Source organism: Rhopilema esculentum, chromosome 18, assembly GCF_057945365.1.
Source record: "Rhopilema esculentum isolate cy_ngs chromosome 18, ASM5794536v1, whole genome shotgun sequence".
Taxonomy (NCBI): Eukaryota; Metazoa; Cnidaria; class Scyphozoa; order Rhizostomeae; family Rhizostomatidae; genus Rhopilema; species Rhopilema esculentum.
This window is the reverse complement of record NC_142832.1, coordinates 5,206,480-5,219,074: the sequence shown is the minus strand read 5'-3', so window position 1 is coordinate 5,219,074 and position 12,595 is coordinate 5,206,480. Positions and strand designations below refer to the sequence as shown.

At 36.5% G+C, this 12,595-nt stretch overlaps 1 protein-coding gene across 2 annotated transcripts; it reads left to right on the top strand.

Annotated features, from left to right (window-relative positions):
- Positions 1-259: 259 nt before the first annotated feature.
- LOC135680842 (uncharacterized) lies at positions 260-12,431 on the top strand. Of its 2 annotated transcripts, XR_010515539.2 has the most exons (7): positions 260-1,144; positions 1,949-2,031; positions 2,453-2,776; positions 3,315-3,479; positions 4,096-4,263; positions 4,594-6,023; positions 10,457-12,431. XR_010515539.2 is itself a non-coding variant. In XM_065195043.2 (6 exons), the coding sequence occupies exons 2-6, from the start codon at positions 1,971-1,973 to the stop codon at positions 5,433-5,435; spliced, it is 1,560 nt and encodes a 519-aa protein (XP_065051115.2). In that variant the 5' UTR covers positions 260-1,144; positions 1,949-1,970; the 3' UTR covers positions 5,436-8,783. The 2 variants fall into 2 exon arrangements, 1 of the variants encoding a protein (XP_065051115.2); XM_065195043.2 differs by lacking the exon at positions 10,457-12,431 and having other exon boundaries at positions 4,594-8,783.
- The last annotated feature ends 164 nt before the right edge of the window (positions 12,432-12,595 follow it).

The window sequence follows — 12,595 nt, the reverse complement described above, 5'->3', positions numbered from 1 at the left end:
AAAGCTGCAATATAGTTGATGATGCAATCGTTTTCTGTACCCTAGTGTAAAAAGGAATAGCCTAGAGCTTGTAGCAGAGGATACTAGCAGTAATCTCTTTGCAATGGAATTGGAAATCTGAACGAGGCTGCGTGTCGCTCAACCAAGAGCCATTTTTCTTTCATTTTTGCAACTGAATACTCATCCGCTTTTTGTCGAGCTTATTCAGGCACCTCTCGTTCAGGCAGGTTGTTCTGGCACCCTACTGGGGCAGCTACATTATGTAGACTTCCCTGCTTCTACAATACTAAGTTCTTCCCCTTCGCCCAGTTAGATTTAGGAGCACTTGTTGGACACGCTCTTTCATCCGGTTTCTGCAATACATAACTGTTAGCGTTAGATCCCTTTGAGGTTATCTACAACTTTCAACTTTAACGTTGGTAATGGCATCCCTCGTTCAGAAAGTTGAAAATAAAGCCGATTCTGGCATCAGTACCTTTTCTGCTAGACTTGCACTTTTATCCTCTTCTTTGATTCCCCCCTCTGCCCTCTTCCTTCATCTACAGTACGTTCTCCCCCTAACCGCCTTTCTATATTTTTTCCCTACTTTTTCCAAGTCAGCCACCTTTTCGTCCCTCCTTCCATCTCAAACACCCATGCTATTCAAGCTCAAAATAGTGTATCGTTACTAGTAGAAATGTTATCCTTATCCAAATTCATTGCATACTCATTGCAGCCGTTTTACACTAACTAATGTACAATTTTTCGCTCGATAGGCTAGGAAGTCTGTCATTTTCACCAGCAAAATTCCGTGAAGATAGAGTAATACGTCTTTAAGTTAACACTTTGACAGTTTTTGATTCAAGACCAGCTTCAGCTTTTTGGATGTTCGAGTACCATCTTATCTGAAGCACTAGAGTAGAAGTAACCACCGGGCCCCGCTATGGATCACTGCACATGAAACGGAGTTGGCAGTCCTGGGGATTCGCTTGATTTGTCATGCTTACAATGATGTAATCACTAAAGCTGGACTCAAGTTGCAAGCATCGAATTGTTGTTTGTTGAAGACGCGTAAATTTTTATATTCATCGTCTATTATTGTCTAAAATAATCCAAGAGGGCTGTAGTGCCAAGCCGGTTTTGAAGCCGATGATATGATCTAGAGGTATGTGATAAATTGCAACTTATTGTTGATTTGCTTGCTACTCTTTTTACACTGATATTTGCAAAATTAGATGCGGTTTCTAGGCCATCAGTTGATTCCTAAGTCACATTTGTTGCTATATTTTTGTACTATTCTCATTGCCAAAGCCTTACTTTTGGACTCGGTTGCAATATTTTGTATCAATGTTGTCATGATCCGCAATATTTTCAATGGGCCTAAATTGTTTTCATGTGGCCAATTACCTACGTGCGCGTTGAATGACTAATAAGTAGTTTGTTTTAAAAAAAGCTTTATGCCATTCCATAAGGAATCTAGGGTTCTGAATAACAGACTTAACTAAACTTTAGCAATTTTTGAACCGTTTATATTGCGAAAACATTTGTTCTATGGTAGCTGTATTTTTTATCTGTATCGTTTTATTTGATTTGGTGCGATACTTTTTTACCTTCTGTCCATCTTTTGAGACGAACTTTTAAAGCGTTCAAGCATTCCTGCCTTAGATTCTGGTATCATAAAGATTCTAAATATTCACCACGCAAGGTCATGCTAAAAACAGATTTGCAAAGCACGTTGCTATAAGATTACCAGTTGAAGTAAAAGATAATGCGAATTGTATGTTGTTTGAAAAATTTTTGTTAAATGTTGTTAAAGTAATATGAATCTACATGCCTAATAGCCATACCTGGAGGTTTGTGCTTTTCAGCAAGTCAACATTGTTAGCATCGTTGTTAAATTTTAGCTTTTTTATGGAACCAGAAATTTGTCTTCTCTTAATCAAATGTTTTGCGTTCTGTCTTTTTTCAGGTAGAAGCCTCTCACTGTCTGAATGCATGGAATCTGGTATTTAGTTCTGCTCGCTTTTTTCCCAAAAAGAACATTATGCAATGGTATGGACGATAATTTTGTTATTGTGCTTGCGTTTTTCTGATTGGCCTATTCCGATCCACAACTGGGTATATATTTTTCATCGTGTTCTTTCGGACTTTTATTCTGACGTTTTATGCTCTGAGGAGTGTCAGACGAAAAAGCTTTTAGTATGTTGTAAAATGTTTGCTTTTTTTTCAAAGCCATTTTCAATGTTCTTATTCTTTAAGTCTATACTTTGTCATTTCCACTTTGTCAATTTTCTACCTCACTTAGATGTTTTCATATCGTTCGTTCCTTTAAAGCCTTGTAGTATCGCTCATTGTTAACCATCACATTAAATTCTTGGAAAATAAAATTCTGTGGTACATTTTTTTTAAATGTAACGACATGGTAATTTGTTTTTTCTTTTTTTTAACCAAAAATTTACTTCCTGCTTTTAAGATTCTCACCGTGCGGAAACATTCCCGGAAATAGCCTATTTTCTTGGAACGAAGCATCCTGATTTATCTAAAGTCTACAAAATAGGCGACTGTGAAGTAAAAATTCTGTCTGGCAGTTGTGCATTCAGAGTAATACCACAGAGAGCCCATTGCCTTACTCTTGCCAAAGTCATTCGCAGTGTTTTGCCAAGTTACATCATTACATTATCGGACAGACCGATTAGTGATATCCTACCAATTAGCATCACTGTTTTCTATATAAACACGTGTCTTGCCAAAGTAACTTTTGTAACAAATGCAGATGGGAAGCTTCGTGTTCTGCCAGGTGAGTACGTATTGCCGACATTTTTGTGATGTAGATGACCCTTCCAAAATGTTATAGATTTTACACCTAGATAGTTTTCAAAGGGTTTCTTTCTAGTTTTTTCATGTCTTTACGCTTGCCGATTGAATATATTTCGAAAACGGGAAACTTTGACTTAACTGTCTTTGCTGTTGTCAGAGGCATCACATAGCACCTGCGCGAAGTCCATTACTCTACAATAAATCTTGAATTTGCTGCAAGAAACAACCCTATACTTTCAAAGGAGGAAATATTTAAGTTTAAATTAGGAAACTTCTGATTATGAATTTGTTTGGAACCATGGCCTATTACTCTCTGATTTTCCATGGCATAACACTCTTGTTTTCTGGCCTTTAATTTATCTACGTACCAGAGATTCTCAAATGAACGCCTTTTCGAAGTATATTTTGCATAATAAAAAATTATCAACTATAAATATACAGCAAGCATCTCGATTTATTTTGAAATCCAGTACTGCAAAATATTGTCCATTTTCCTGATTTATGTGTGATATTTCTAGAGCTGAAAGTGGAGTCAATGGTTGCCGATTTGTCAGTGCCTTTTCCGTTTGGTGATTACGAGCTAACAGCCAGGGGGAGTTGGGAATTTGGTGGTAAAGATTTGACTGTCAAATTAACAAGAAGTAGTCCGAGGGAGATGACGCTCTCTGGATCCGTGCGCGAAGGTAACATGTGTTTTTTATCATTGATACAAATCGTGTCGATTTATGTCCAGAGTCAAGGAAAACTGACGATAGAACGGCAAAGGCTGAAGGCAAGGCGCTGAAAATAACAAGTTGGCTTAAGCTTCCCTTGAGCAGTGCCATAAGAAAGGAGCAATATTTAGGGGGGGGCACTGTTGTTCTAAAAACAATGTACACAATCAGCAAGCATAAAAGCAATGCACAGAAACAGTGGGGTTCATAAATTTTTGAGGGGCCACGCCCCCCTCCCTCCTCCAGCAATAATAGCAGTTTTGGCCTAGACGCTTCCTATCTAAACCAATTTTTTATTGATATCCCTGATGAACGAGTATGGCACCCTGCCTACTGCCCACGGTGTAATTTGTTTATGTGATCGTCTACAATCTTTTGAATCGTTCCATTTTGAGTATTAGTGGCATAGGTATGGCAATTTCCTTTGGTAGGCATATTATGAATAATTGGAACTGACTTCCTGATTTATGATTTAAACTTTAGGATTATGAAGAATACTTCTTCCGTCAATTTCATATTCGACTCTCTTGAAACATCCTCAATTTCTCTAGTATGTCTTGTAATTTTAATCATTTCCCTCGTTAAGGTTTGTCTATCAAGACCATCGGAAAGAAATTTGATGTCGACATTCTTCCATCCGGAGGCTTAAATGTTCTGCTACAGAACATCGGTCTGGACGATTTTAAAATGCGAAGGGTCAAATTACGCGGGAAAATCGATCCAGCCTCTGGAAATTTTGAAATTGTTTTTGCTGGTAAGTAAAATTTCACTCAAAACTGAGCTTGAAATGCGTTCATCAAATGAAGATCAGTTTCATCTCTTCCCGGCTATTCTTGTTGCTTCGACTATATTACTGCAATTACAATGTAGAAAAACTACACTATGTAGAAGTACCAAGGAAAGATGAAGAAGTCCTTTATTTCACCTGGAGAGCACACTGGAACATTTTTCTTGTGTTTTTGTTAAGGAACAATGCCTGATAGATCCAGAATGCATAGCTATTCTGTTTAAGAAATTGATTTTGAATAGAAAATACATGTTTAAGCAGGTTTGCAGTCAAGTCAATTTACAAATCTCTTTTTAGGGTCACCAGAAATTAAAGGATTCGAAGAAGGACATTTACGCGTGTTTGTTGTTAAAAGAGGGAGCTATAAAAATCTAGGTATACTTCTGGAACTGCCAGATTACTCACCGGTTACTCTACTCAAACGTATGTTTGGCCCGGCCGTTAACAGGATCACGCTTTTACGCGATCGAAACCAGACACTTGCTCTTTTTGTTACCAGTCAAAATTTCTCGAACTTCTCGCAAATACTTACGGCACACGGCAGCTCTAGATGGATACATCGTGACTCTGAATTCATCGAAGGTGCGACGTTATTAGTTACACTACCCTTTCCTAAACGTAAAGCTTTGGACATGAAAATACAGATATTTCCAGACGGGCTCGGATTTTCGCTGCCGGACGGTGAAAATCTTCCAGCTGATTTAGCTTTGACAGCTATTTCGCCGTTGCGAGTTACGCGTATTGATAAAAAAGACCGCAAACTTTACGACGACATGGATTCTGAACAGAGGACTAAAAAGTTCCATCAGATCATGATTCTGAAATTCAGGTACTTTATATTTAATGACACATATGTAGCCGCTGCAGAGCAGCTTAACGCGATGGAGGAGGAACTTGAAGAGATGATGCCAACACCTCTGGAAGAGTCGAATACTCTTGCAGATTTTTTGTCGGAAGAAAGTCATGCACCGGGGCAGAAAAATGCTTTAGACATGTTCTTTAAAAGAAGTGAGAGACTCTCGGAACAAGAAACTCGCAATGAAGCACCTCTGAATAATGGCAAAAATACAATAATTCCTAAAGTTAAAAAGACATTGATTTCCCGCATTGGGCTTTTAAGAAAAAGGAGACATGTATAGCTGTTTTTCATATTTGTATATATAGTTATAAGCCAGGCATAGAAACGTAGAAAGGTTTATTTTCAAGGTATTCTTTGTTTCCAATATCATTTCATAATGCTTGTAGATATTTTTTTATAATGCAAATTCGCTTTTTTAATGTTTTTGTCATCATTTTCGTTTCATCCTTTATTTACTATTTGATTCAAGAAATTTGCGAAATCTTTCAACTAATGCATCAAGGAGGACGTGCAGGATTTACTTGATGTCCATGGTGGAACATATTTTCCACTTTCTTTGAAAAGCATGCCGATTAACGCACTATTCCAAGGACTATTATATTTTTTCACAGCATGTAAGATCTTTTCGATGCATTTCTTTGAGTTTAGGTACAAAACTTGTCTTTTCTTAGTCGACGAATACTTGTCTATTATTGTTATGAGCAGGTAATACTTCCTTCTAAGAAAACCAAGTTGACCTCATATTCAAAACCTCGTTTTCGTTTCTTGGCCACATGTTTCAAAATGGCGCAAAAAACAACAAGATTTTCAAGGGTTGTTCAGAGTAAAATTGCTTGAAATGGTGCAGGGACTTTGAGATTCTTACTAGGTTTGTACATTTTTAATATTTTAGTTATGTTGGCTCTCCTGTGAATGATAAGATTTTCCATGATGTACAGTAAGTGAAGTAAGACAATGTAATCAACAGGCAAACCATTTTTCGCATTCGTCAACTGTACCCGACCCGATCATCTCTTTTATATATCGGAGCATGAAAAGTTTTGTGCCTAGAATAATGCTAACAAACGACCAAATGAGGTTATTATTAGCACAAAATTCTCAGGCTAAGGAGATTTTTTGACATTGGCACAAAATATTAGGTTCACACCCAAACTGGATAATACAGACGCCTAGAATAAGAAAAGCTGCAAATCTCCTAAAAGTTCTCTTTTCTAAACAATCAAATTGTCTGTTTATTGTTCGAAAACAATGCTTTGTTTCTTAAACTTCCATGTACCTGCTCAGTTCGTTCCTCAGTCAATAGCAATGGAAAGGATTTAATCATGTTGGCCACTTGATGATCGGGCTTTGGAACCCACTATTGTTTGGCTTGCGGGTTTGACAAGGTTATAACAAACTCGTAGAAGACTCGGAGCACTGCACTCCCTTTTTTACTCGACACATTCCCTACAGGAATTGATTATATCTTTAAACAAGTTCAAAACAAACGCAAACATAATTAGATGATTTTGCTAACAGTATATCCATCACGTGTAGTATATCCCTCTTGGTTGTATTTCTTGGTTTTTTCATACAGCTGTTTAAACATGAAAGTTTATTCATACAGCTGTTTAAACATGGAAGTTTATAAATATGTACAGTTTTATGTTGGAGGCTCTGATGAAGAGAGTAGTTTAAACTTACACAAAGGAGACCCGGAAGGCATCTTTTCAGAAGTCAGCCTTACGGTAATTGTTTAGTAAAAGACCTTCTTCCGTTTAGTAAAAGGTTGGAAAAGACATTTTTTTTAAAAAACTTCTGTAGTAGCAAACCCAAAACTGCGAACAGCCATAAAGTGGCTTTACTTAAAGAAATTAAAGAAGTATACCAAGTGTGTTCTCTAAGCGTAAAAGAATAAATAAGGAAAGGAAGTTTGTACAAATTATTTTGAGTCTTGAAGCAAAAAAATGCAAGATCAGTAAAAAATTGGCAGCGAAAAGAGAATGGAATTATAGATCAAAATTAATCGTCAATATAAACATGATATAAAGTATTACCAAAGTTTTTTTCTTTATTCGATATAAAAAGTTACAAACAACTTGCTTAAAACTATTCCTAATGATTTCAACTTTTGTTAAAAAACGCTTTTATAAATCAATAAACACAAAATAAATAGAGATGAGATTTAAAAAATTTTGTTCCTGAATCATTCAAACCGTTTGGAGGCCTGGATGTATGTTGCCTAAGACTTTTTGCACGTTTATCTGTCGTTTCTAGCATAAATCCGTCGTTTATTTAACTTTCAGGCTTGCAGAATGTTTTAATGTTAGAAAAACCAATGCAAATCGATATCAAAATTGCTTTCTAGTTCACCAAAGTTGTAGAACCGCAAGAAAGACGTGCTTTCATCATAACACAATTCTGATATCCTTAGATTAGTACCTGGTGTATAGAGAACATACCAACTTACAAAAGCAGACATCGTAGTTTACCATAGTTAAAGCATACATCGTGGATCCTTTACTTTGCATATCATTTTTGCGAAAAAAACGTCGTAAAGAACACAAAAAATAAATTCATCTTTAAATGTTTTGAGATAGAGTTTAAAGCAGGGAAAATGTAGAAATTGAAAATGAAAATCAAGAAGAAACCCGGACACAAAGCATACCAATGCATACAAAGTTAACAGGACACTTTTGTGCGTGCAAAATATTTCAACAAAAATCGATTTTTGAAAATGTTTTCGGATAATAGCTACTATGTTGCAGCTGTAGCTGTCGGACAAACAAAGATTGCAAACTCCTGCCAGCAAGTTACAGCAATTTGTTATAGAAGCTTTCTTTAGTGGAGGTAATGATATCATGATGCACAAAGGTTATTAATAAAGAAACCATAGATTGCGTTAAGTGGTCAGGAGCCAGCCTAGGCTAGTACGCTGCTGCAATGTTTGAGAATTCGTGAGCATTTAAGTAAATTTACAACTGTATCACTAAAAGCGTGATACCGTATCACTTCCAAAAAACAGTCACGGCAACGCTAAATCTTTTATTCTCTTGCAGGCGCATTTAAAAGAGGGGAAGTTTTTCATATCCAATGCTTTAGATATAGGAGAAAGAGCTTTTGAAAGGAAAGAACGTTGTACAGAAGATTTCTTGTTTATAAAAAATTGAAATACTTACAGCTTTATAATTTTCACTCTTCAATTTTCTTCTTTTTTCAAAATTTTTTCCCAAAAAGGCCCGTTTCCAGCTAGGAGCATTTACTTATATACAGATGTGTTTTTTCAAGAGGAGCTTTTTCGCATTTCGACATAATCAAGAGGCCGTAAATTCGAGGGGATGTTATTTTGTGTGGTATTTAAACATAAGCAAGGTAGCGTTAATTCGAAGGGGCCTTGGAAAATTCGGGGGCGTTTGCTGTAAGTAATACGGTACATTCTTAGGCTTCTACTGCTTAGTTGAAAACTATTATATTCTAGAGCTTTTCTGAAGGGATTATTTGCAAGTAAATCTAAAATTAGCGAGTATTTAATTGCAAATTTAATAAAAATATATTGACACGCATTTTGAAAATGCTTTAAAGTGCTACAGAGCAATACTGTGCCAACTACGAAGAAACAATTTGTGTTGCGCTCCCAAGATGAAAACTTTCACAGTCACCTTGATTCTTGACATGAAAGTTTGCTGATATCAATCATTGCAGAGAGAAAAATTTATCTACCCTTGCCAGTCCTTGAAGATGTATCTGCCTTTTTTCCCATCGAAATTGCAAAAATGACTTCACCTAACCTATGTCGCACTCAGAGGCATTAAATTTCTAATGGAGGCTATAGGAAATTTTGTTTGATACAAAAAAAGGGTTGTATGCTCCAAAGGGCAGTTTTTAAGGGCACGATACTCCATGTTTGGATGGATGTACTTCAGTTACTTCCGTTCTTTAAGCCCACCCCTGCCTTCTTCGTAACTCTAGAAAAGTTATTTATCGAATATGTAACTGTTTATTGTTGTGATTGTCAAAGATCGAAATTAGTGGGCTCTTTTTACAGTAGTGTGTAAGTATGATTGACAACGGCGTTGGTTTAAGTTGTTGATGAATCCAATGGTCGCTTTCTCTTCAATTTCAATGCTTTTTCTATTATATCATTTTCCAAATTTGCGATACTTTATTTTAAGGAATGTCATGGCAATGAAAATATGAATTTGAAAAAGGCTAGTTTTATCTTTGATCTTATAAAAGGGTGGAGTATTTGTTTTATTGTCCAAGGCTGATGAACATTAAATGCAAATTGGAGAAAAGAGAGTTGTAGAGTTGTGAGCAAGAGGATTGAGGGGCACAACCAGTACCGTAATGCCATGAACAAGCGCCCACCCTATAGGGTGAAATTATTGAATAAGCGCCCCCCCCCTCGCATAATGCCCACCCCTCGAATAAGCGCTTATCCTTCAGCCTTCAGAAACGGGAGCTTATTCGAGTTTTCAACGAAAACACAATTGGAAGGCAATTCAACAAAAAAGACTAATGAGCAACAAAATTTGCACCCAAATCTATTTTTTGAATAAGTGCCCCCCTCGATTAAGCGCCTTCTTCGAATGATCGCCCACCCTGGAGCCTCAAAAATTAGATAAGCACCCGGGCGCTTATTCGAGGCATTACAGTAGTGTAGAGCCAAAGAATGTGGAGGGGGCCATAGAGCTATCTTTCTTTTGTATACAAAATGAGCGTTTCCATCGTTTTCGTTTGCATGCCTCCTCAAGACCGATTTCTTTAACTTTCCATTTTTTCTAGGGTTAAATCACCTTCAAATGTATTCCTGTTAAAGAAGAAATAATTTAAAGTATTAAAATTTTGCCAGCATTTATTGAGTTTTCAGTTATCAAGAGGGCTATTGAGGTCACACATGAATGCAAATGTCAAACAATATCGGTTTAATCAAAGATTTGATCATGGCAGAATTTAGCTTCAATTTGTTAGACTACCCCAAAAAAGATGCCCCCTTCGAAAAGTAGAAGTGTGCTGAGCCCCCCTGAGCCCCCTTTTCTACAGCCCTGGGCACAACTTGGACAATAGCCCCATTTTTTAGACAGAAAACTGTTATCTTGCAGTTTCAATTTTTCAAGTTGTAGATTTTTCAGTTTGTAAATGGTATCCTGGAGGTCATTAGATCTTTAAAATATGTTGCAATACAATTAAACATTTTTGTATCATGAGAAACAAATATATTGAGACAGTCTCGAAAATTTACTGAAATATTTGAATTGCTAGACACAGTACATTTACATTGATTTGAATATTAATTTACAGAAAGGTAATTTATTCTTGCAGGAGGGTGATAATGGACGCTTGAAGACGTAAGGCAATCACAAATGCAGTTACAAGAAAGATCACCTGAAAGGCAACCTAGTTTTGGAAGAAGCCATGCAGAATTTCATTTCAATCAGAACTTAACCTTTTAGAAAGGAGTCTTCGATGAGCTTTCTGTTTTATCATGCATGCACTCATTTTTGTAAGAAGCTACTTGAAATAGAACCTTTTTTGAGGTTAGCTTAAGTTTATGAAGCTGTTTCCTTTTTAGTACATTTACATCCCCTTTTTGGATCTGAGATTTAAATATTTATAAACAAACGATAAAAATAGCTGTTATGCTTATCTTATTTTATACGAAGAGCTAGTACAGACTCAAAACGAAGCCTTTCTTGCAATGAAAGTATCCAAACTAAGAAAAACAATTACACGTTTAGAGAAAAGTTTCTTACAAAATGAGTGTATTCTGTTTATCAAACATCTTTTGTATCTAGCCAATCTTTTATAAGCTCTAGCAGTAGCATGTCATTAGATTTAAGTTCAGGGTTTGACTCAAAGATTGTTGATTTTGATTGGGCCATATGGGGGCTAGGGACGTTGGAGACCCATAAACGAAGGTAAAATTGCAAAGGAGAAGGGCAACTCCTCCGTGGGCTGGAAATGACACTTTACCTCTGGCTTTGAAAAGTGGGGGCACATGTCCCCTGTGCCCTCAACTCCTGCATGTTTGCATAGATTTGCGGTAGGAAAGACAGTATATTGAGATATTGAGCTTGCCAATAGAGTAAGGTGTGATAAGCAGTTGTACCCAATCTTCCAAATTGATTTGCAATAATCAAGTTAATTAACGTCTCAGTGTAAAAGGTCCTTGGGTCAATTTGAATTCGTATGCAAAAAAATCTTAACCTACACTAAAAAATTGTTGATTAGGAATATTGCTGTAACCCAAAATTCTTTGTTTTCTTGTTTTTATCCGATTTCTACAGAACGTTTTCTTGTTTAAATCGGATGACAAGTGAAGGGGTATGGCACTAGCACATTAGCGGAAGCCCGCCAAAAATACAATGCTGACGCCATCTATAAGTTTTTCTAGATTTTAACATTTTAAAGTTAAACATTTACACGAAGGACTGTTTTTTAAGACGGATTGCCTTTTAAAGTTGTAAGTACCTTTTACTTTGTTTAAATTGAGTAACTGCACTACTTATCTCTTTTGTATATTGCTGTAATAAGAGGGGTTGTTTATTAACTGTTAGAAAACCAAGAACTATTCTGCGCAACGCAGTACTTGGGGATTCTTCACCTATCTTCTATGAGAGTATTGAAATCGCCCATTGAATTTCTTTTGTCTGAAGCGTGAAGGCTTTGTCTTGCGTGGCTGATAGAAAGATTAATGTTTCTTGCCTTCAAATTATATAAAATTTTGATTCCGAATGGAGTAAGATATGGTTTATTTAGCTGTGAATCCCCTCAGATTTTTTGCAGAATTTTTTGAAATTCTTTTTATCATTTAATTGAAGTTTCTTACCCGTACGCCTCTCGCCGGTCTTGGATCACACAAAGAAGGCCCTTTGTTTTTGAATTCAATAGGCAGTGTTTCAACGAAAACTTGGGTTTCTGCCCCCAAAATTCACTCAACTTTCATTTGCTTCGCACCAAACGATGCAGAAGAATTTTCTCTTTCTAATGATTATTTTGGTAAAATTCTACGACATTTCTTCGCAAAGTTATTCGACATTTTATGCATTTTTGGCAAGGGGGATTCAGGTTTGCATAAAGAAGTTCAGAAAAAACAATAGGCTTGTGATTCCCAGACTTTCTAAAGAATCCAGTTTTTCGCCAATACCTCCTTCGTTATTTAAGATATAAAATTGTGAGTGGTACCAATAAATTTTCCGGCCCGAGCTCCATCTGTTGGTAGGTTAATTTTTAAATTTGGACCAGTGGTTGCTGAGTTATTAACTACTTTTGGTCCCAAAAAGTGCCAAAACAGGTTTTTCGAACCTCCTGGCTCTGATACCGCAGATATACTTTTGGCAACAGCTTCAAAAAATCGGCAAGGTGATTTCGCATCGTTTGACACATTGCTTGTTTTTATTTGAGCCCGAACGGCTGAGATATTTCGATTTTTCTCGAAAAGTCAAAGTGAGAAAAATTTTC